The sequence below is a fragment of the Acipenser ruthenus genome, chromosome 1 (genome assembly GCF_902713425.1).
Source record: "Acipenser ruthenus chromosome 1, fAciRut3.2 maternal haplotype, whole genome shotgun sequence".
Taxonomy (NCBI): Eukaryota; Metazoa; Chordata; class Actinopteri; order Acipenseriformes; family Acipenseridae; genus Acipenser; species Acipenser ruthenus.
In genome coordinates this window covers 69,130,413-69,154,616 of record NC_081189.1, presented here as the reverse complement: position 1 = coordinate 69,154,616, position 24,204 = coordinate 69,130,413, and the positions used below count along the sequence as shown (strand labels likewise).

The following is a 24,204-nucleotide window of genomic DNA, read 5'->3' as shown; positions in this document are numbered from 1 at the left end:
ATTGCACTGTTGTGAAGACCTTGACACTTGATAAAGCTAGTACATGCATTTCTTAGTATACCTTACCTCACACTTTGACTGCACTAGCTGAATAAAATGGAAAAGCCTTGATACCAATTTAAGTGTTTTACACTGAGTAAATTAAGACTATTTTCTGTAGAGTTCATACACTTACTGGTGGAAACAGGCGAGGTAAAAGGTTGTCTTAACCAATTTCTAGTTTAAGGGCTTAAATCGGTCATGATCCACAAGGAACCATAGCTATTCCAGGAACATTGTATTGAAGAACGAGCCAGCTGAACAGAACAGCACCCACCATCATACCCCTTGTGAACATCCTTCTGCTTTTCCAAAAATTGAGGCAAACTCTGAGCTTATATAGGTCTAGTGGATCACATGACACCAAATACTTAGATTGCAGACTATGGAATTTTCCAATTTGACTTGGCCAGTTTATAGGTCAGCACAACAGTAAACCATGCAATTCCTTATATACAATAGGCCATATAGATTGTTTTTTTAAAAAAAAAAAAAAAAACAGGGCGATTAATAAATAATGTACCAGTTTTCCATTATTACACCCCATTACAGAAAGTCATTTGTACATGTTTGTGATGTTTTGTGCAATATATGTATGGTCAGGTGATAATCAATTTAAATGAACAAAAATACATTTAAAAAAGCATTTTACACGATAAGTACTTAAATAAAATAAATATTAGGGGTGTTCTTTTTCCGAGTAGTTGCCTTTAAGAAGTATTAACCTATTTATTATTGTGTTGATTTCAAAACAAGATGTTTCCCTATCTCTCACCTTAACAACGGAGTACCAATCATTGGCAATTAACTTCTGCATTGAGTGTTTTGCATAAAGATCGGAAGCAAATTTTCCTCTCATCTGGAGCATTGACATTTTTACTGAAAACGAAAATGTTGCAAAACTCAGAAATGCAACAGATTCGTCACGTAAACATGACCTTTCCTTTAACCTTATATTAAATACTGCTGAGGAAACAGCGATAAGAATTTATTTGGTCGAGTTTAAATGACAGATAACACCTTGTCCAATCCCACAATTCACTGCAGAGATGATGCATTTCTAAAGAAATTAATGCTTTAATATCAAAAGGATAAAAGAAAGGCAAGACAAATGCATCACTTATGAACTATAAATGACTAAACAAGGGAAACAAAGGGACTGCTTTGTTTTGTGCTGAGTATTTACAACTTTTTATTCAATTTAAATGAATACCCAACAACTTCAAATTGTGTAAAGGCACACCCCTAATGAATATGTTTAAAAAAACAAAACGCAATTTCAGATGCATCATTGATATGGTCAGAGTTTAATTACTGGACATCAACTGAAAAGACAGACATCATCTCAAAGAGTTTAGTCTGTCATTGATAAAGCCACAGGTTTGTGGCAGAGAAATGGTTCATTTTTACATTTAACACTGATAATGGAACATAACAGAATCCTAGAACACAGCTGCGTACCAAAAGCATGTTGTCAATATCACAGATTGGAAGTAAGGTCACGGTTACCAACACTCTTTGGCATAGTGTTTAAATAACCCTGCAAATAGGAAGTCAGCACCTCAAAATGATTCTTTTTCCTTATAAAAAGATACCAAGTTCTCTGAAATTCAAGTTTTATATATAGGAAAGAAGGGAAGGAAGCAAGTGATAATGAAACCGTTTTATTGAATCTTCCAGTAGAGACTTGATATTCATGGAATAAAATTGCCTTCCGGGAATACAACAGCACAACAAACCAAAAAAATAAAATAAAAAAATAGGAGGGGGAGCATTTAGTAAAAGTGCGTAACAAGAAGAGCAGAAAAGATCATACAAAAACGACAGTTTAAAAAAAGAAAAACTCCTGTAAACCCTGCTGGGTCTTGCATGGGTGTTATTAAATTTAGTACAACAGCCGTCCATATATGGGGGGGACCACAACCAAGACAAAAACTGTAGTCCAGCTGAGCTACTGCAATTCAAGTCAAGTAGCAATTGCAAAATAATTAAAAGATTTAGGTTGGTAGCACAGCAATAAACATGTTACCTGTAAAATGCACACCAGGGGGCATGTATAACTGTGCTAATCTGCTTATTTCAGTTTTCTACCATATCAGCTACCTGCAAATCCTGCAGACTATTCTAACCATACTAAACTTCCAAAGAGTACAGGCAGCATTTTCTTTACTCTAATGCAGAATACAAGTCAGTACACTAGAGAAATGTTATTATGAAGACTGTGATAAATCTTATTTTGTATTTCATCCCCCTTTTTGAAGTACTGCTATGGGAAGCATTTTGAAAATTTATTAAAATAAAATAAAATGCTCTTGGCAGTTTGAAATCTGTGCAACGCATATTTCAGTTCCTAGAAGAACGTACGCATCTGCAAGCATAGGAAATTTTTTTTTTGCCCTCATGATTATAATACAGAAACAAGCTAATGACAACTTCCACTACAAAAGAAACTAATGTTTTTTATTTTTATTTTTTTTTCTCTCAATTGGTCACCTTCCACCTTTTTTAATCCTTAATGCTCATGTAACAGACCCATCAAGAAAAAATAACTGCTTGGGTATACAATGGAATACTGATGTAAACTAAAACATTAAACAGACCAGCATTGATGCTCAAATGCATGATGGTCTTGATTATTACAGTTGGTCACAAAAATCAAGTATCTTCCAGACTCCCACACCCCCGTCCCAATCTGCAACGTGCCCATTTCAAAACATCCTTCAAGTAAAATGCAACCCCCTTTGAAACTCCATACTCGTTTTCAACAGTGATGGGCAAGGAAACAGTTTTGTCTAGGACACCGAAGAAATGGGGTTGTGAGGGGATCCCATCTGAGTAAGAACTTTATCCAGCCATTGCAGAGGCCCATGCAGATGGATCTCAATCCAGCAGGGGGTGCTAGTGACATCCTGGCGATGATATTCTGCACCCCAACCCTAGAATAAAAATGCATTTTTACCAACCAAAAAAAAAAAAAAAAAAGTACAGTACTGAAATCTCACATTTCAATTTCAAACTTGGTATACCCCCCCCCCCCCCCCCAAAAAAAAAGCATCCCTGGCAGGGTGTTTTAAGAGAGATTAAAACACATTTAACTTGGTACTAGTTAATAGTCAATAGGCAGCAATTACTTCATCCCTAGGACCTCAGACAGTCTCACAGCTGACCAGCATATGTGATCATATCCCAAATTACATTGTACTATTTACACTGCCCACCATCTTCACTCACCTTTACAAAACTCATGCGAATGGTGCACATCTTAGTAAGCTCATAGACCGCTTCAAAGCCGTGGTTCACAGACTGGGCCAAAAGCTCAGCAAACTCCTGGTTGTTAAAGATCTTCAAGCTGCAGCCACTGGGGATCTTGCAAACCGTCGTAGGGTGGAAGCCGTGGTGATAGTTGCAGTTTCGACTCTGCACAAAGATGCTGCTGTCACTAAGGCACTCAGCATACACTTCACCTCCAACATAATAAAGATGGACTCCTGAAAAAAAAATATAGAAAATGCAGTGCTCTCAAATCAGGAAATGAAATCACTATTTTGTGATATTAGGTTTAGTTTATTTGGCACCTTCTACTTTTATATAAAGTCCCCCACCCCCTCCAAGATGCTGAATTACACCCATGTCAGTTTTGTGATATAATGCAGACTTGCTCACCTTTGCCAATATGTCGCCTAGTGTTCTCAATGGTGGAGTTGCGGTTAACATTGGACAGGAGCCCAAGGCAAAACCGGTTCCTGTTGTTTGAAGGATCAGTAAAGCCATCCACCAACACACTTGTGGAGGAGGCATGGAACGCCTCTCCCACACGGTTATTCAGCTCATAGTAAACAATAGAGCACCAGTGTTTCGGCTCCTCATAGGCCACTGGCTGAACATCTGCAGGAGGAAAAAAATTAATATATAAAAAGTTAACTAATAAGCAGCTATGATGGTCTGCCAAGTCTGAAAGCACCACTCAAACCTATTAATCATTTTTCGACAGTGGGTGTACTTTGACCGCAGGTTCTTGATGGCACAGGAACTGTGTTTATTTGATTTTTAATCTTATGTTTATAATATGTCTTAGTTATGTAGCTCCCCATTCACTTATTTCATTAATATCTGGGCTTTGTTGTGCCTTTTGAAAGTTTCTAAACCAGAACCCAGGCCCCAGGTCTTCCTGTAAAGAGAACTTCAAATCTCTTAGATTTAATTCCTTTTGGCATCAGCTGAATACCGTTTGTTATCTTTCTTATGAGGTTGCTGCCTGTAATCCTGTGTTCTAATCAGTATTATGCCACGAATGGCGAGACATTCTGTCCAGAGATGTTCAGCAAACACAATTTACAAATATTAGGGTGCAAGATAGTTATGAAAATTGAACAAATTCACACATGCAAAGACAGTACAAATGTTTGTGTAAATTACGCTAAGTGCACAACTGATAAGAATCTTGAATTTAAAAACACAGACCTCTTTAAATGAATGGCTGGTCTGGTGCAGTTTTCAATGTGATGACAACGGTGAGAACACATTTCAAATGGGAATTAAGCTTCTTTTGAGCTACAGGCTTGCGAGTCATCATTGCTTACGGTAGGGGTATATTTATATAATTTATCTTGAAGTATAACATGAACATTTGTGGATGGTTGATAGTTTGTGGGGCATACTGTTTTTGGCAGAATCCACAAAATAATATGTTCACTTTTACCCTGCTGGGGTGCATTTACACCCAGTCACAGACAAAGAGTTAAACATGTCAAATAATTTAACAAAGAATGAAGAAGTAGTGCTAAATTTAATTATGAAATGAAGGTAGTACAACAAAAATCAGCAGATAAGATTCTGGATAATAAAAAAAAAGGATTTTAGAGTTCTCATTGTTTAAAATGCAACAGCTACGATTTATTTCCATTTTATGAAGTACAAGTAAATGTCAAGGCTACATCGATGCCACTTAATTTCTGACAGAAGCTATGCCAGCTGGACTCTCTTGAAGAAAGAATCATGTTTATTTCAAACTTCCTTTACAAATGCTGTGATGGTGAGCAGGTGCATTTTGCTTCTCCATTCCCAGAAAAGGCCAACAATGGAAATTACTCAACTCCACAGGATGCAGCTTGTTAGTTCAAATCTGATGAGAACTTCCAGCAAATACTGTGCTCCTCACAATTTAGAACAGCTAATTGTAAACACACATACATACATACATACATAAACAAACTCTGTGTTTAAATATTTCACCGCTTTTACATTCGTTATTATGCAGTTAGTTGGTTACCCTCTATTGTTATCAGAACCATTCCAATAGTGGAAGAGTGCAATGCTTGTTACATTGGAAGTATACACTCCTAGTCCAGCTTTCAATACAAGATTAGCTATATAAACTTGGAAAAGACAACCACGACCAACATCCACAGTATCTGCATGTAAAAATAGCCACCGCTGCCAATTTGTGCTAAAGAATATCCTAACGAAACTTCAGCACTCCCACTACCCAAGTATTCCAAAAGTTGCCCAAAGTTCTATTTCAAAGGACAACAAATGCAAGTAATTGCTTTTGTGATGTTCTAAACTTCAGAAACATATTTCATATAATCTGTGAAAATAGTAAGTAGTAGTTTTCTACAATGTCAGTGAGAGAGTAAAATAGTTTTAATACAGACATATATGTAAAATTCAGATAGAATGTAAGGTGAGATGTATGAATGATTTATATTTATACTGTACTATGGACGAACATATAATACAACAATCAACCGTAGGAAGTAGAAGGATGGCGTTTATATATTCATATTTATTGTATTTATACATCTAGAGCTGTACTAGAAGTATGTAAATGCATTTGCTAAAATGATAAGGTAGTAGGGGGTAGGATTGGAACAATAATCCGTTATCGTGATATTATCGATAATATTTATGCATCAATAATATTATGAAGACCCCAGAGATGTACCCTACTTCGCTCAATCCAGACAGTTGACATGCTGATGCGCTGGGGAGACCACACTGTGGTTGATCCCTGGAGTCAGCATCGCAGCCGTTGTGTGTGCTGATGCGCTGGGGAGGCAAAATAAGCTGATCCCTGGAGCCAGCATTACACTTCAGCCACCAACACCAGGCAGAAGGATATCTACATCATCAGAGTCTTAGTTGGTGCTTATCTTGGCGAGAGCCGAGTTCAAATCAGCACAAAGTTATAACATCTACTCTCATGTAATGGAAATCATGAAGATCTGGATACATCCAGTGACTGCTGTGAATAGTGCAGCTGGCAACAAGAGAAAGACCTCGTGACATCCTGGAGACACAGCAGACAGGAGGAAAGAGACCACATTGGGGCTGGCAAGGGTTAGCTACCCTTGTCAGCAGTATCCAGCTCTGTTTTTTCAAAGGTAAACAGGATGCTGGAGACACCCGCCCAAGGCTTCTACGAAATTAAGAGAAAAATACCCCTAGAGTCTGCGAGAGCAGGGGCAGAAGATGACTCAATGTTGGAGAACACGGTTAACAACTTAGGAACGGATATGAGAATGGAGCATACTTCACAAAAGACTAGTTAAAGATCTGCAGTTAGCAAAGACATGGAACTCCAGGTTTGTGTCTGCGGCTGGAGCAAGGCGACAACGGTCAGGGGTTTGAAGATTCATCAAGGGAGAATGAAATGCTTGAGGGAGAAGGGACAAGGGCCTCGCATTGAACAATACTTCTTACAAAGTCAGTCAAATGAAATCCAGCGACAGGAAGCAAACCACAGTTTGCAGGATATCAGCACCCGTCATAGATATGAGGAGGACTTGCGTGGATACAGCTAGTGAAGAACCTAATGATCCTTGCGAACCCAGTCAGATGAACCAGTGTAAGAGAGAAAAGAACCTCAACGGACACAAGCCTGGAGTTAAATGGCCAAGAGCTTGTGAGAAAACTGCGTGGGACACAGTAAACACGGATCTCTTTTGCGTTGGAAAGGCTAAGTGGAACAGTTGATGGATACATTTGGGGACATCATCTACGCATATAAGGAGGGGTTTGGCGTTGAAAAAAGGAAGGAAAAAGTACAAACTATTTCTGGAAAGTCTAGACGGCAGCAGGAGATTGAACGCTTAGAGAAAGGAGGCAGCTGAGGAAAGCAATGGAGAAGAGCAGAACAAAGTCAGAAGGAGGGACTCAATCTGTTGCAAAGGGTCATGAAATAAGCTTGCAACATTGCGCAGAGCTGAGTGCCTACGGAAACGCTACAAAAAGAAGGAGTGTGTGAGAACTAACTTTTATAAATATCCATTCAAATTTGTAAAGAAGTTATTCACCAGTGAGAAAAATGGCACACAAAAATCATCTAAGTTTGAGCTGGTGAGATATTTGGAGGAAACACATACAGATTAAAAAAGGCAGGAGCCTATGTCAATTTCTTCAGACATCCCACCTATCAATCCACCAGAATACCAAATGGAAGACTGTGCACCTAAGTGGAAAGTAGAGCAAGCTGTGAAAAAAGCAAGGGTGTCATCATCTCCAGGGCTTAATGGAGTTCTGTACAGAGTGTACAAGAGTTCTTCTGGAGTTCTAGGAATACTATGGAAATTGATGAAAGTGGCATGGGAAAAAACAGGTTGTACCAAGAGTATGGCACCAAGCAAGTGAAGTCGACCTACCTATTAAAATAACAGCTTCATTGACTTCACCCATCTAAAGATCACCCAGATTCATGTTCACGTGTTTCTGTGAGACCAAAATATTAGCTTGCAAGTATCACAGTCTGAAACTTTAGGTTATTCAGTGGATGTGGATTGATAGTGACCCAGCAACGTAATTGACTGCTCAGTGTACAACAGCTGATTATTATTATTATTTTATTTTATTTTTTTAATCACAATTTAGAATTTGTATAAACTGGAAAGCATTTTTTTGAACTTACTAGAACAAACACATTTGACTATTTTTGCTTTCTTGTAACGAACCATTGTTTCATAACTTTTAATAAAAGGGCTTGTCTTTGAAAACTGTCTAGTTGTATTTCTTCTAAACGCAGTAACTTGTAGAAGCATTTTTCATGTTGTTCAAGTATATACAGCTTTACATTTGATCAGTTCCAAGAAACGTTACATATTTTATTTATTCTGCCAATATCGTGATCATTTACAGCCGATAAATCGATAACTGAAAATGCCATTCTCGTCCAACCCTAGTAGGGGGTGATGCGCATTTTTATATGAGCTCATTTTAATATATTTTTTGTAGTTCTGTTAGATCTGCAATATAATAACTGGCATGGTGCTTGCAAATGAAAGAGGATGCGCTACAGGATTTACTGAATTCAGATTCCTGGGCACATGTATGAACAACCAACCCCAGATACTTTATATTCTATAGAACCAGCAGTGGTCATGAGGAATCTAGGAGACAGAGTTGAGAAGGGGTCTGCCACTGCTGCACAAGACTAGGCAGAGTACATGAACTGGGTCAAATATAGCCTTAACATTGGTGAAATGCATGTGGTATTTGACCATGTGGTGAAGTTGGTCATGTTGAGTATTATAAAACTACAGGTTCAATAAATTACAGTTCATTGTCAAAGAAGTCTGCTCAGTCTAGGGTACCTAAAAGTAACTATTTATATAGATATAAAGTTGTATAAAGTTTTTTTTTTTTTTTTTTTTCTTACAAAAACAAATGTTTTTGTAGGGATGAAAATGTAGTAGGTTTGTACGGACGTTTTTTTTTTTTTTTTTTTTTTAAACTCTTGGTTGTGAGGTGACATGACAAATGCTTGGCTGTAAATATACTATATTTTCAGCCTAATTAATACTGCCATGGTTCATACGGTCTAGGGATGGGTCAGTGTAGTCAAATACACAGAATAAAACTATTTGAATAGCATATTACATATTCGAGTACATGAAAAAAGACTTGTATGTAGCTATGAGAAGCAAACTGGCTTTTTTTTTTTTTTTTTTTTTTTTTTTTAAATGCTGCCACGTGTTTAAGTCAGTGTGAATGAGACTGCCATATTAAAACGCAAGGACCCGAATTAAATCATGAAATGCTTTTAACAGCAATTCTACAGTAAACTTATTCTGTTAGAAACTGTTGCCAATTTTGTTGCCTTGAGTTACCCTGTGACTGCACACAGCCACTGTTGCTAGGCAACTGTGAAACAGCTTCCTGGAGCACGGCACTGGCTAACTTTAAATTTGTAAACAAAGGGATATAGCAAGTGCTAAAAAGGAAGCCGAACTTGAGTAACATTGAAATAAGAACCCTGATTTAACTTTATGTTGAATATAAAAGACATAATAAATGCTAAGCAGAACACCGCAGTGACTGAGAAAGCAGCGTGGAAGTAGTTTAACTCTGTGGACTGCAGTACAATGTAAAACATCTACTGCTGACTTTCTGTGAATGGATGGAGTAACGTCAACATTTGCACTGACCATTAAAAGTACAACCAGGTATATTCCTCGTTTTGAATTATTTACAGGTTATTGAATAAAGCAAGTAACTTGAACAAAGAAATCTCATCTTGGACATTGTTTGTACACTTTGTGAACCCAGCCAGCTCCTCCAAAGAGTGAACTTGAACTTGAGCGGCTAACACTTTTTATGCTGTCTGCTGTAGTACACCTACGTGTTTGCCTTTTATTCTTTATTTCGGATATTCGAATACACGAAAATGTTGTTCCCCCGTGTATTCGAATAGGAAACTATTTGAAATTCCTATCCCTAACTCTGTCTACAGTAAATGTCTTGTAAATGAACATTTGTCATGATGCCTGCTTATACATTAGGGCACAGCTGCTTATTACCTACAAGCAAATGTGGAAAGAGCCATTTGATACCAGCACCACCTAAACTTGAGGTGAAATTTCAGACATTTATTTATGGCCTCAGTTTGATGACCTGTTAAGGGAAACACACACACACACACACACACACACACACACACACTGTTTATTGACTGAATAATCAATCAGTCTATTTTATATAGCGCCTTTCATAGTGGACCACCATCACAAAGCGCGTTTGTAAATAAACCAAAATAAAACAATTCTAGTCAGTCCACTAAGCCACATAAACAAATCTAAATGTTACCTTTCCTTTTGCACTTTCTGTACTCGCTTTGGAGTTTAAAGGGAACCAACTTTTGGTCACCTACACCAGGGGTAGGCAACCCTGGTCCTGGAGTGCCACAGACACTTCTGGTTTTTGTTTTACCCAAGCCATAATTGATTCAATGTTTGGCTTAATTAGTCAGAATTACCATGTGTTCCAGGTATTTAGCAATTGATGATTAAGAGATACCTACACAACCTGCAGGACTGTGGCACTCCAGGACCAGGGTTGCCTAACCCAGACCTGAGCCTTCAGGTTTTTCTCTAATCTTGCTACAGACCACCACTCACTCTGCATCTTGAAACCATAAACAAGCCACACACTGTCCATGTCAAATTTAGAGCAAAACCATTTCTAGTAAGATTTTCCAACAACTGTTGAAGAACAATAGCACGATTGTTCATTTGGGAATCGATTCAACCTGAAACTAAATATTTTAAGCATTAAAGCAGCTAGATAGGTTTCTTTTCCATTTCAAAAAGACATTTGTCAGGGTACTGAAAGTAAATGGTGAAGCTGTTAATATTTATTTTGCAAAAAAATAAAAATGGATACAGATTTGTCATGTTAGCCCACTTTTCATTATAGATTTCCAGGTTTATTTTTTCAATACCTTTATATAGGACTCATTTTGGTCTCAAAGCGTACACAATATTTTAGGTCCATGTATGTTCCATCTTTTAGTTCGGTGAAAATATATTAGACAAACCATACATTTCATGTGATAGAATATGGTTTGTCCATTTTTCCAACAATCTCTCTTCAGTCTGCACATTTGACCACCACGTTTTTATTTAGTTTTACTATACGCATAGAAATCAAAAAGCTTCCATGCCCTGGTTTGCTTACCTGGTCTGTTGCTGATTTCTAGGGGAAGAGGAGGTGCCATCAAGTTGGTGTCCATAGGCTGGGAGCCATCCTGAGTCATCTGATCCTCTGGGGGCATATATGCAGGAGGAGGAGTTTCAGCTAAAAAAGTAACAGATTGCATTGACACACTGAAATAGCCAGGAATTCAGATGCTTAATATTTACTTGGGAATGTCATTACCAAGTTTCATCACAGTTGGATACAGTATGTGGTTTTCCAGATAGACTGGGTTTGAGTAACAATGCCTCCAGGTTTTGCTCAGATCAATAGTGATCCAAAGGAATTTTAATCTTGCGGACCGTTCAAGATCACACCCACAATTTGAAAACAAACAATACCTTTTGAGCGTTTCTTCAGGAATACACCACAATGAGGTATAAAATTATGAGGAATATGATGCACTTATCAAGGCACTCACCAGGTATCTGGAAGGGGCTCCCAGGGTCTGAGCTGGCAGGAGAGTGTGGGAAGGTGCTGCCGCTCCCACTGCCTGGAGAGTTGGGGTAGCTGCTGTTGGGCGAGTGGGGAAAAGGGTGGCTGTTGGCCTGGGGGAAGGAGTCTGGGAAGGTAGCGTTGTGAGGCATGTGGGGCTCGTTCTGGGCCAGGTTGCGAAACTGTGCCAGGAGGCTGTGTTGAGGGTTGAACTCGCTGTGTCTGGGAACCAGGACCGGAGGAAGTACTGGGGGTGGGGGGGAGGAGGAGATAAATAATGATTAGAAAATAGGACCAAAAATAAAAGACAGTTCTTCTAAACAGCCAAAGTCCTACTTCTTGGTGGCAAAAGCGGATTAGTGGTTAGCCGAGGACCCCAGTTAGAATCTCACTCAACTCATTCTGGTTAACTCTATAGGCTAGTGGTCAGTTCTTCGAGTCCACAAAAAAAATTTTACTTACCAAGTAAGAACATTCCATATTACAGAAACCTTTTCAACATTGTAGCCCAGTACAGAAGTCTAGCTAACATAAAACTACTTAATTTTCCTAAATAGGTGTATAAAAGGAACCAGAAATCCTTTGTTTGTTGGAGGGAGTTAGGTGAGTGTGTTTGACCTGCGTGAATGTTAGTGAACTTCATAGTGAAGGCGAATGCCCAGCCTATATTGTATTGTTCGGTGTAAATCTTGTACCTTTTTGTTTGTTTTTTGTTCAATAAATGTGTGATTTGCACTTTAAAAATTGCAGCTTCTGTCTCCGAGTCACCAATTCCTGCCAGTAACATCTTGGGCCCTGGCGCTATCTGTCACAAACCCTTTCAAACAAAGTGTTTATAAAAAAAGAAACTGCCCAGCCTTCATCCTCCTCATACCTCAGGTGAAAAAAATGCCAATATTCATGGAACACAAATAACCCGGTCTCCTAATTATGGGGCCGGACAACCGCATTCTAACAGGATAGCACTGTATATAGCTGCATATGCTCCTACATTTTTGGAATTTCTGCACTTAAACTGTTAGTTCAGTGAAGTTTGGTCTCAATGCTAAACATTGTGCTCTGTAAAAACATCCTCAGTGTCCCTTTATTATTTTTTGTAGTATAAAACAGAACTTCTACATTAATAGCTCTTGCGCAGTTCTCGTTTCTATTGGTCAACCATTTCATTGCCATCTACAACTTGTCTAGCTTTGTTTGAATGGGAATCTAGCTTCTGGATATGCATGTGCCTCATCTCAGGCCACACTGCAGCATCCCTCTGCAGCCCCCGGAGATCAGGAAACCAGTGGAGTTAGGTTTCAGATGGAGCAAGTCAATGCTTGCCTCCTGCAGAGCAAGCAGGAAGAATACCAAACACCCACCAAGCTGTTAATGACCTGTCAACTTAACCCTCGTCTTACTCAGAAAGCGTTAGAGCTGTCCAATTTGTGAAGCTCAAGTTACAAATCTAGAATCAGCAGTAACTCGGTTCTGTTTTGCAAGCCAAACGGAGACTCTGTACAGACAGGTATATTACCTGTGTCCAATATCAACTCCCAAGTATTGATGTTGGTACCATTAAAGCAGTACTCTACTTGAAAGCTTTACAATCAAGTTCAGTAAAATGTTACTGTAAAAACTGCTTGCATGGGAAATTTGTGGATGAATCATTCCTTGGGATAAATGCATGTACATGTGAAAGAGCCCTATCTGGAAACGAGGACTGTGGCAGTGCAAATATCAAAAGGGTAAGTCAATAAGGCCCTTTGTTCCACAGCGTGCAGCGCTGGAGGATTATTGTTCTTTTATTTCATGACACCACTAATTGAGCTTGAGAGAATTTTTCAACACAGTACAGCTTGGTGCTGTTTTTGCATAGGAGTATGTCAAAACCTGTTTTTAGAAATGTCACAAGAACATTTCAACCAAGGAGCTTATGAAGACTATATGAGGATCCTTAACTAGTACACAAGTTTTTCATAGAGAATACGCATTTATAAAAAGAAGCAATTGACCAATTGTAAAATACACTTTTTATACTTACTATGTAGGTATTTAATTTGATTAATAAAATGAAGAAAAAGAGGGGAGGGTAAAATACAGGCCAATACCAGTTCAAGCTGCCATTTGTTACTAATGGAACCATTCAGCTGGCAGGGTTCTTCTCCTGTTGAAAACATGTTGACTGGTTTTGGACTACCCAAACAAAGGCAACGACTCCACTACATTTACTATGGAAATAACACTTAATGCTGCACAACCACAGCTAACAGTTTGAGCACTTAGACAATAAAACATGCTCCTCAGAGACCAGGCTAGATGACAGAATCAAGTATAAATGCTGGACTATAGACTGCAGCTGTTTCCAATCCAAAAGGACAAGTGGTATTTTTCAACCCTGGGACTTGCCGAGAAAGAGGAGATTACACAAGACAAATGCAAGCTGGGCACTGTTATTTCCTACTATTGTATGCGCAGGCATGCCAGATGACAAGCTTCCCACTGCACTCTTCCTCAGCGTTACCACATGTTTGCTGCAGCCGGCTGGAGAGAGCAATCCTGAAACAAAGCTTTCATTCTCCCAGTCTGGAATTTCCTGCTCTCTCATACAGTACAGCTGGTTCTCTTGTCAGCTGACCTTACTGTATTACTTATCCAATAAAAAAATGTAATAACTTTAGATGGAGAAAAGGTACATCTTTCAATAAAAAACTGAAATGCTGCTTCTTTTCTTTAATTTTAATGCCATTAGTGTGTGTGTGGGGGGGGGGGGTTGCTTTCAGCAAGTCACATAGTCCAGCACCTGGGGCTGTTTTTTCAAAATTTATAATCTGGATAACAATGATCCGGATTTTGTAAATCCTATATTATGTGATCGGACGGATTAAAAAAAAACAAAAAACCTGGATTTAGTAATTATTTGTAATTTGGATAAATGTAATCCAGCAGTGACATTTTCTGAAAAACTGTATCAAAACGATCCAGATGAAAGTAATCTCGATCACAAAATAAAGGATCGCTGTTATCCAGAGTACATATGCTATTGGTGTCCAGTTTAAACGAATACACAAGTTTACAACCATTAAACTTTAAGGTTCACTAAGCTTTAAACCGCACAGGGAGTCCTGTGTTTCTGAATGTTAGTTTGAACCTTCACTGTGCGAGTTAGCCCCTAAATTCAGACAAATTACAGTTACAGTACAATGATGCTACAGCTAACTTGTAATAGAACCAAAGCTCACAACGTATCAAATGAGCCAATAATGTCAAGCAGACAAACTGTTTTTAGTAACAATTCAACAAAAAGTTATTTAGAAAAAAAAATAAAAATAAACCCCCTTTTCCTTCCAATATTTTCAAAAGGAAGGGTTTAAGACCGTCGATGGCAGTAGGAACAGAGAGAGAAATTGTTAGGACTACTTGTGATAATTGTCACTAAACATACAAACACGATATTAAACATATTTTGAACATAAAAAATAAATTAATAAATAGACCAAAATCAGAAATATTCTCTCTCAACCTAATCATTGCATTGGTGCTAATAAAATTCGTCACCCTCGTACGCTTCCTCTGAACAGCGTGCCCACTGCTCTACGGTATCAAGAGTTTACATTTTATTTTATTTATTTTTTAATGTAAATAAACAAAACTGTACAGAGTTCAGGTCGACCAAGTTGACTCACATTTTCAACTGCTGCCATGAACTATTTTTTTTTGTATTTTTGTTGCGAACCAGAATAGCAATGACATATTCCTTATTTAGAGAATGAGCTAACCTCGACTCCCACTTAAAACCCTGTAACTAAAGACATGTATCAAGGCCCTCAAAATAAGTATCAGAAGAGCCTCAAAACAATGGAACACTCTAAACTTCCATGTTGGTATTTTTTGTAAACGCTCACAACATCATCTTCAGCTTTCAGTCCTCTCGACCAGAAATTAGGATTGGGCGATAACGATGTTGTTGTTACCGGTATTTTTTAATGATGACTACAAGTAATATGTTAAACTTTAACGTTTCACTGCCTGGACTTCCCTTCCTTACCACATCACTCACATCCTGACAGCTCCTTTCTATGCTGCTGGTGGACCAAAAAAAATGCCTTTCATGAATAAATAGTTGTTATGAGGTTAAAATGTGTTTCTTTCTGTGGCCAATAATTAGCTTTATATATGAATCCTATGCAAAATTACACACCACCCTACTCTGTGGCCTTGACTTAAATTTAGTGGCCTTGGTGCCCTCTACAAATGTATTAAACTGAAGGCCATTTTGGCCTTGACCTTTTTGTTGCCAATTTAGATCCCCAATATGATATTTGAGGTATAAATCGCCCACCCCTACCAGAAAGCAATTAGCACACATTAAACATCACAAATCCACCATGAAGCAAATTACCATCTCAAATCAAATAATGATAAATTCCACAGCTCCCTAAGGGTTAATCAAATAATGATAAATTCAACAGCTCCCTAAGGGTTACAGCACTACCCACCCGGACTCTCTACCCGCTTGTAGTGGTAGGGGTTGATGCAGACCTCCTTCTGCTTGGAGCCAAAGGGGTACTCGCAGCACTCCAGCGGTTTCAGTTCGTGGTGGCTCTGAAGGTCGGGCCAGCGCCAGACGCGGCAGTAAATGACATGCGGTAGCCCCTTGCGGTGAGACACTTGCAGGCGGCCGTCCAGGGAGCGGGGGATGGTGACGCAGTTAGACGGCTGGCCGGGGCAGCTGAGCGCCTTCTCCAGTTCCTCCATCGCACCCTTCTTCTTCTTCAGCTTCTTCACTAGGGCGTCCACCGCCTTCTCCGCCCATTTCTCCTCCTCGTCACCCTGCTTCCAGCCCAGCAGCCGCTTCACCGCCGGGCTGGTGAAGGAGAACAAGCTGGTCACGTTCATCGTTTATCTTCCGTGGGCAGTGTCTGATTTAAACAAAACCTTTTGTTTCTTAAAAAAAAAAAAAAAAGGTCAGCTTCCCACGAAAAAAGAAATAAAAAAAAGAAAACACACACACTGAAGTGCAGTTCAGGTTTTTGTCTCTCAGTTAGAAAGGTTACATGAGCATTCCACCATTTGAATAAATCAGCTTTGTTCTTCTTTCAGTCTGGTTACTGCGCTCTGTCACAAGCACCTGAAAAAGAGAGAGAGCAAGAGTGAAAAACACTGAGGGGAAGGAAGTTGTCAAAATGGGTAGGGTCTTATACATTTTGTCCAAATGTAAGGACTTGGGCAAAACAACAGTACACCAACTAGCCTAGCACAGGAAGCAAAGTTAATATTTGCAGAACACCCTGGTCTCTCGGGGAAGTGATGTCATTTTATTATAGCTTCTGGGAATCTGTTCTTTGAGTCACAAGGGGTCAAATTATATAAATACTATGGACACAGATTATTCCAGATACAACCACAATACACTTGTTAACCAGACAAGTTTGAGCTGAAGTTTATCAAAATTCAGTGCGTCTTATTCCAACCTGCAAAATACATGATCTATTCTAGACATGTCAGATTGAGGTAAAATATGTGTTCCTACACATTTAGAGAAGCAGCGCAAATCTTTTTTTCACCTGGGGAAATACTGCATATTTAATCAAAGCCATGTATGCATAAAGAAACTATGCATCAGCTGCAGAGTTAACCGCGTAATAACTTAACAGAACCGTCACATATTGAGACTCCAACATCCAGTAGTTTTAAATGAATGCTTATAACTTTGTAAAATCAGAAAGTGACAATTATGTAGAACTACTTTCTTTCCATATATTTTCATTTGGTTATATCTTTAAAAAAAAAAGGTGCGGTTTACAAAACACAGTAGTACAAAAATAAGTCCTCCCATCTGTGTGGCGATCAAGAACAACTTGGCCAGGGAAGCTAAAAGCCCCTCCTATATTTAGACACAGTGCCTGCTCCCACTAATTGCTCATTTAATCTGGACCATCTGTAACGGAAACACATTCATATGCAAAGCCAGCATCAAAGGAAACATCTTTAGAAGAGATATCCTTCGAGCGGCCAGCACACGGTCCCATGCCACTTCCCACATTGTTGTACAACTCCTCTGGGAATAAGTTTATAGTTCTCTACAGGTGGACTGCAGGAAGTGGGTGGCTGTACTGTGTAACCACTGGAAAACAATCAACTTTAATGCATGCTAGCTACTGGCCATTTCCTCACTCCAACCAGGTCTGCCACTTAAATGTGCTTAACCCCTTGATGGATTTTAGAAGGGGAAGGTAGGTTACAATGTTCAGATTTTATTTCCCAACCCCTTCCTTGAATTAAAACAAAATTAACCTTTTGATCTGGAGGCCTGGTTTGGAGAACATCAATTACAGAAAGGTTTTTTTTTTTTTTTTTTTAAATACTGTAGAGTATTGCAAACACTATGTGTGTGGTAAAGGTCTACTCCAACTTATGGCCCAACAGCACCAAGCTGCCCACTATACAATTCGATTTGTTAGAGACCAACAGACAGCAATGGTTTGATTCTGTTCTGCTTATTGCTTGCTCAAGGTTATCGAATTTGTTTTATATAATTAAAACATTGAGGTGAAAGTCTACTACTTTGACATTTTCTTATCCTTAGAAAATAATGTTTCACTCTCTTACTGCCATGAATTAATTTAATTTGTGATAACACAGTTTAACATGTTTCTCTTATAATACATACAGACCAGTCAGCAACTTTACCAAACCTCTCCTACCCTGTCATTCTGACAGAGAAACAGCCCACCGTACAGAAGACTGGAAGGAGCCATCATTTCTCACGCCAGGGGAAAGTGCCACCAGCTCTAGTTCTTCAACTAGCTGTCAGCTGTACATAGGCCTAGCTCACGGCACATTTGCATCGTCACTAAAAGGCTGCACAATATTAATAGTGCAAGGAGGCTGTGTGATCAAGTGGTTAAAGAAAAGGGCTTGTAACCAGGAGGTACCCGGTTCAAATCCCGGCTCAGTCACGGACTCATTGTGTGACCCTGAGCAAGTCACTTAACCTCCTTCTTTCGGGTGAGACGTAATTGTAAGTGACTCTGCAGCTGATGCATAGTTCACACACCCTAGTCTCTGTAAGTCGCCTTGGATAAAGGCGTCTGCTAAAACAAATAATAATAATAATAATAATAATAATAATAATAATAATAATAATAATAATAATAATAATAATAATCATAATAATAATAATAATTCAAAAGCATTTATAATCCTGAGGTTTCATTAAACTGTATGTACAACAATCAGATCCTTAAAAGACCAAATCCTCAGTAATAGCATGCAAGAAATTGACTTTCCTGAATGGCACACTGTTTTGGCAGGTCCTTTGGCACTGTACAGAGAGGTAGCTGTACACAGACAAGAACAGCATTAATGGTTTAAAAAGCTATTCTGCTCTAATGAATACAAATGGTAGAATGAGCCTTGGCACAGAGTCTGCTGCTTTGACTTACACTTGTCAAGTTTACACACCTGTTGTAAAAAAAAAAAAAAAAAAAAAAAAAACACTTTTCCAAGAGTACTGAAATATAAGTGAATAAAATCATGTATTGTAAAGCATTCCGAGATACCCATCATTAAAGCGTAATGTACTTTGTATTCAATTATATTGTAATTGGTTTGCCAGAGGCACAGCTGAGATCAACTAAGTGTCCAAATGCTTATTCTCAACTGTACGCCAAGAGTTTGAGACTGAATACACCACTGTTTCTGTTCTTACTATAAATATGTATTAAGAGGAGCGTTTCCCTAGTTTAAAGGTTTTTAGATTAGCAGAATTGTTGCATTACTCTTTGTGGCAAGTTGAAACCACTTGAAATTCTAGACTGTACTTTATACAGAAAACAGCAGATGGGAACATTCAATAAACGTATGTATACTCTAAATGCTTACCAGCACTCCATTTAGAATTAAGGGCTACATATAAAGCTATTTCTAGTAGAACTGCAAGCCTGAACTGTCTCTAACCTTGCAGTGCGGATCAATGTAAATAGTCTGGCATTGGCCACAGCATTGTGTCAGATGATCAGCAGTTTGGATATGTGCTGTGATGACTTGAACCCCTTTTATTATTGACATTCAACTTGCATTTTTAAAATGACAACCGTTCTTTCTAAATACTAGTTGGCAGCCATCAAACTAAAATTATACTGAACTGCATTTAGGGCACTATTAAAATCGGTGTTAACGAGAACAAGGACGAAATCAAAAGAAGAACGCAGAATCCAGTGCTTTACAATATAAAAATGTGGCAGTACAGCATTAAGCTTGACATTACATATTTAAAGGGAAAATGTGAAACTGCTGAAATGTGCCCTCATTTTGAACAGTACAGGGCTGGTAGTCGTAGCTACACTGCTGCTGGCCATTGCTGAGACAAAGTTACCTCACTAGCAACAGCCTTTCAAGAATGTCAAAAAGGCCTTTTACAACTGGAAAATCCTCAGTTAAAAAGCTTAGAAGCAACAGATGAGGGTGCAGTGTGCTAAATATTGTCGCAAGTATTTTTTGTTTTACCGTAATGACTGCTTAAGTGGACCCATACAGAGGAAATAAAAAACTAAACATGGAAAGATTAAAAATGAAGTATGTTTTAGTTATATAAGCCGTTTTTAAAGTTAATACTATTTTCCAATATAGTGCAATAAGAAATTACTCTTAGGCCAAATGCTACTTAATTGTTATCACTGTATCAAAACATTTTGATTTAAAACAAAACAGAATTATTTATAATATATATATATATATATATATATATATATATATATATATATATATATATATATATATATATATATATATATATATATATATATATATATATATATATATATATAACAGAAAATGAAAATCAAAAAAAAGAATTTGAAAATAAAGGATTTCATAGGGCCCTATGCAGTGCTATTTCTAATCTTCCAGTAGGTGTGACAGGTGTGGACTGAAGCTTTCTAAAATAGAATATTTAGTCTATTGCATACTTCACGACCACGAAACATCTGTGATGTTACAGAAGATCAACTGAGGATACTTCTGCCTGCAGCTCAGTGTGTACAAATGTGAGCGAGAAGCGTTCAATGAAAAATAATACATTTAACAGTATAACAAATGATCACCATATAGCAGTACATCTTTATGGTCAAATAAAATGTCTTGCAGTGTCTGAATGGCTGCCTGCAGAGAAGGGTTAGGATGATGGTGGCCTTGTGATATGGATGGGACACCAGTCACATCATCTTTACCGACATCCACCAATATAGCCAAGCTTAAAAGATCATTTAAACTCGCATGGTCACTTTACTGAGGCACCCTGTTGTTCAAAGGCTATAGGCTAAATGTTAACAGAACAAAAACAAAACAAAACACAAATGTTTGCACATTGGTCTCCATCCTGAAAAAAATATTATAACAAAGGCAGCACCACTGACTAGTCTTTCAAGAAATAATAACTATTAAATATGAACAGTAAAATAAATCTCTACCACTGCCTATCTTAAACAAGAAGCACAGATTTCCCCAAAGACATGACACCGAATGCAACTGACAACCTAGGTTTTACTGCATTCTTTTGCCTGTATTTCTCAACAAAAGTTTTTTTTTTTATGTTGGTAAATAAATACCAAACAAGACCAACAGCACAATCACTCTAAAACTACGAAGAATTATTGTGGTTATAGAAAATCTTACTGCCATAGCAACATGCATTTCCTCTTTTTGGAGGAAAAACAGGGCCATACCAGACACGTGATTTTCTCTGCTTTTTATGCTCTTTAATTACCTCGTGTGAGCTAATGGGACCCCATCATAGACTTTTACAGGCTGACCTCCGTGTCATCCCGATGTATCATTTTGCACCGGTTCAGTGCTGTAAATCAATTTAGGATCTCGTGCAGGTTGAAGAGGCTGGTAATGATGCTCTCTCTATTGCCCTTGGGGACTCAGCATTATACAGAACTTACATTATTTATAAAGGGCTAGATGGTGCCTCCATTAGTCTCTGCTCAAATTAGCCCTTCTGTGATCTGGCTGAAGCTCAGACACAACGATGTTGTTCAAGCTACACATCTGCTCTGTTACAGCTGCACTTTTAAGTTCATACAATACTATATGCATTAAAATGGTCTCAAATCTGATACTGCACATGCAGAACTGTTCTTAAACAACTCTTCTGAATAATCCTAATCCACAATGTAAATTTGCACTAAACTAAAACAAGAAAACAGACTTGCAGTTTTGCAATACCGTTCATAACAATTCCAAGATATTTCTTTCCCCTGTACCTTAGTCCAGCAAAATAAATAAAAGGAATTTTATTCACTCAATTTGAACTCATAGAGGACATTAAAAAACAGACATGTGCTTTATATACTGCTACACTCAACACCAAAATAAATGAATACAAAGTTTTAAAAAATATTTATTATTTACAAAGTATGTGATTGCGCTCATGTGCCAGCTCAGATTATCAGGTGTACCTCTGCAACATGGGCAGTAAATTGTCACAAAACAGTCAAATGTCTTAACATGACAACAGAATAATACTGCCTAATACAGAATAATACAGCCTAATACAGAATAATACAGCCTAATACAGAATAATACAGCCTAAAGGATACAATTAGTTAATCATAACCAAATATAAAAAGGGGGGGGGGGTTGATTCACAAGTCTTTTATTCATTTTAATCATTTTTTCATTTGGTCCTTTTTCTTTTAAGTTTTGCACATGTCTGTTTTGAAATTAATTTCTAGTAAACTTACAATTGCACTTCTGTTTTTGAGCTGTAGTGGATAACTAATGCGATTCCTGTCATCTGGAAATCAATGTAACCCAACATAGCCGGGTTTTTTTTTGGTTTGCAAGTCATCTTTGCTCCCAAATCATTTTTTTTTTTTTTTTTTTTTTTTTTTTACAACATTTCAAGACCAAGGGGATATTTTATTCAAAAGTAAAAAAACATGAGTCAGAAATGTAGAAGAAAAAAAAAATTCAAAAGCAAGGACAAATTTCTGTCCTTTGGGTAATATGATCTTGCCTCAAACAGCTTGCTGTCAAGGTTTTGTGCCAGACTGTGCTGTGGGTCGGTCCATCAGCCTTCACATCATGTACAGATACACACTGTACATATCATCACCATAAACCAAATTCTAGAATCGACACGCATGTAACCCTCGTCCACCGCCGCCTTACGTTGTATCAGACAACCCGCGTTTTTTATGTTTAATTTAAGATTACTGTTTACCTTTGATTGTTCTCCATCTGGGACAAAAACATGTAAATGTTCTAACCAAATCTAAAATGATGCACTTTAGTATTTTAATTTTCACTTTCTTTTGAGGAAAAATAGCTGCATTTCATTAAACAAAAAACTCAAATTAATGCCAAAGTTTTGGTATACATAGATGTAGCATTTAAAAGGTAATCCAAATTTCTGTTTTCAACTATGCAATTCAAAATTAAAATAAGGATGAACCTCTTCAAAAGTTAATGTGGAGGAACGAAGAAATTACAAATCTATGTCTGTACACAGACACAACACAAGACTGGGAGCGTTTTAAAGAAATGAAGCGGAGGGAACTGCTGCGATTTTTGTAACAAAAGCTAAACATCAAATCTGCGCAATATTTTACATTTTTGAAGAAAATACCAAATAAGCAAATTGACCAGCTATATTTTATTAAACAAGGCTAAAGCGTTATTATTATGTTTGAATGTTAAATGCATCATTTATGTATATAGCATTAACAATTTTAATACAAGTCAGTCAGTACAAACAAATCAAAGATCCCCATCATGATTTTTCTGGTGGGGGGTTGGGAGGTGTTGGGAGGACACCCCTCAACGAACAATGAATAGTACAATTTAATCGAAGTTTCAAGTTCGTGGGTGTTTCATGAACTAGTAGTAAAACAAAACTAAGTTACTTAAATGCAGTCTTTTGAATAAAAACACATAAACCAATGTCATACTCATAGCGTACTCTCTACTAAACTTGTGAAATCGGTTTCACCACTGCAAAACACTTTAAAAGAATCACATAACTGAGTTTAAAGTTATAAAATACGCGGGGAAAAGACAGACTTTCTTCTCATTTTAGACGCCATCATGCTGGCTTAAAAAGGAGGAAAAACTTATTTAAAAACCAAAAGTTTACGAACTTATCTAAAGACAACACAGCATGCAAAGTCAAACAATTAAATACGAAATAAACCACCAGTTCAAACTAATACTTTCATGTGTGTCCATGTCTGTTATTCGTGTATTTTTTAAAGTAAAATTAAAGTTACCTCATTCCTTTTCTTTTCTTCTCCACTTTTCTCTCAGCTCCCCTCTACACAGCTGCCTGGGTTGATCTGATCTCCCTGGCGTCAGCGAGTCGGGAGCCGCCGCACCCTCCGTCCTGTGCTCAGTATCACACCGCGACGATACAGCTAGGGGTCGTCTTAAAACAACCAACCCAAGTCACTTATGAAGAGCTAGAGTCGAGCATCTCAATACAAATCAAGGAAAAATCTAGCCTCCTAATGTCTGCGTGCACACTTGAATTGCTACTATACCAGAGTAGAAAATACTATAACCCCCAGATATAGTGCAATCCTGTAGAGTTTTTTGGTGTAGGTGTGTTAAATGGTGGATGGCTCGAAATACTAAGGATCATCCCACAACCCACTATTGGTGTGTATATATATATATATATATATATATATATATATATATATATATATATATATATATATATATATATATATATATATATATTACACTGAATTTGTGAATAAGTAGATGCACACACTG

The 24,204-nt window shown here is 37.8% G+C and overlaps 1 protein-coding gene across 1 annotated transcript; it reads right to left on the bottom strand.

Annotated features, from left to right (window-relative positions):
• Nucleotides 1-1,687: 1,687 nt before the first annotated feature.
• Nucleotides 1,688-23,864, bottom strand: LOC117421397 (mothers against decapentaplegic homolog 1). Its single transcript, XM_034035769.3, has 7 exons — nucleotides 23,697-23,864; nucleotides 15,918-16,549; nucleotides 11,426-11,686; nucleotides 10,987-11,106; nucleotides 3,703-3,924; nucleotides 3,271-3,527; nucleotides 1,688-2,975 (listed from the first exon to the last, which is right to left on the bottom strand). Exons 2-7 carry the CDS (start codon nucleotides 16,315-16,317, stop codon nucleotides 2,832-2,834), a joined length of 1,404 nt encoding a protein of 467 aa, XP_033891660.3. The 5' UTR covers nucleotides 16,318-16,549; nucleotides 23,697-23,864; the 3' UTR covers nucleotides 1,688-2,831.
• Nucleotides 23,865-24,204: the final 340 nt, after the last annotated feature.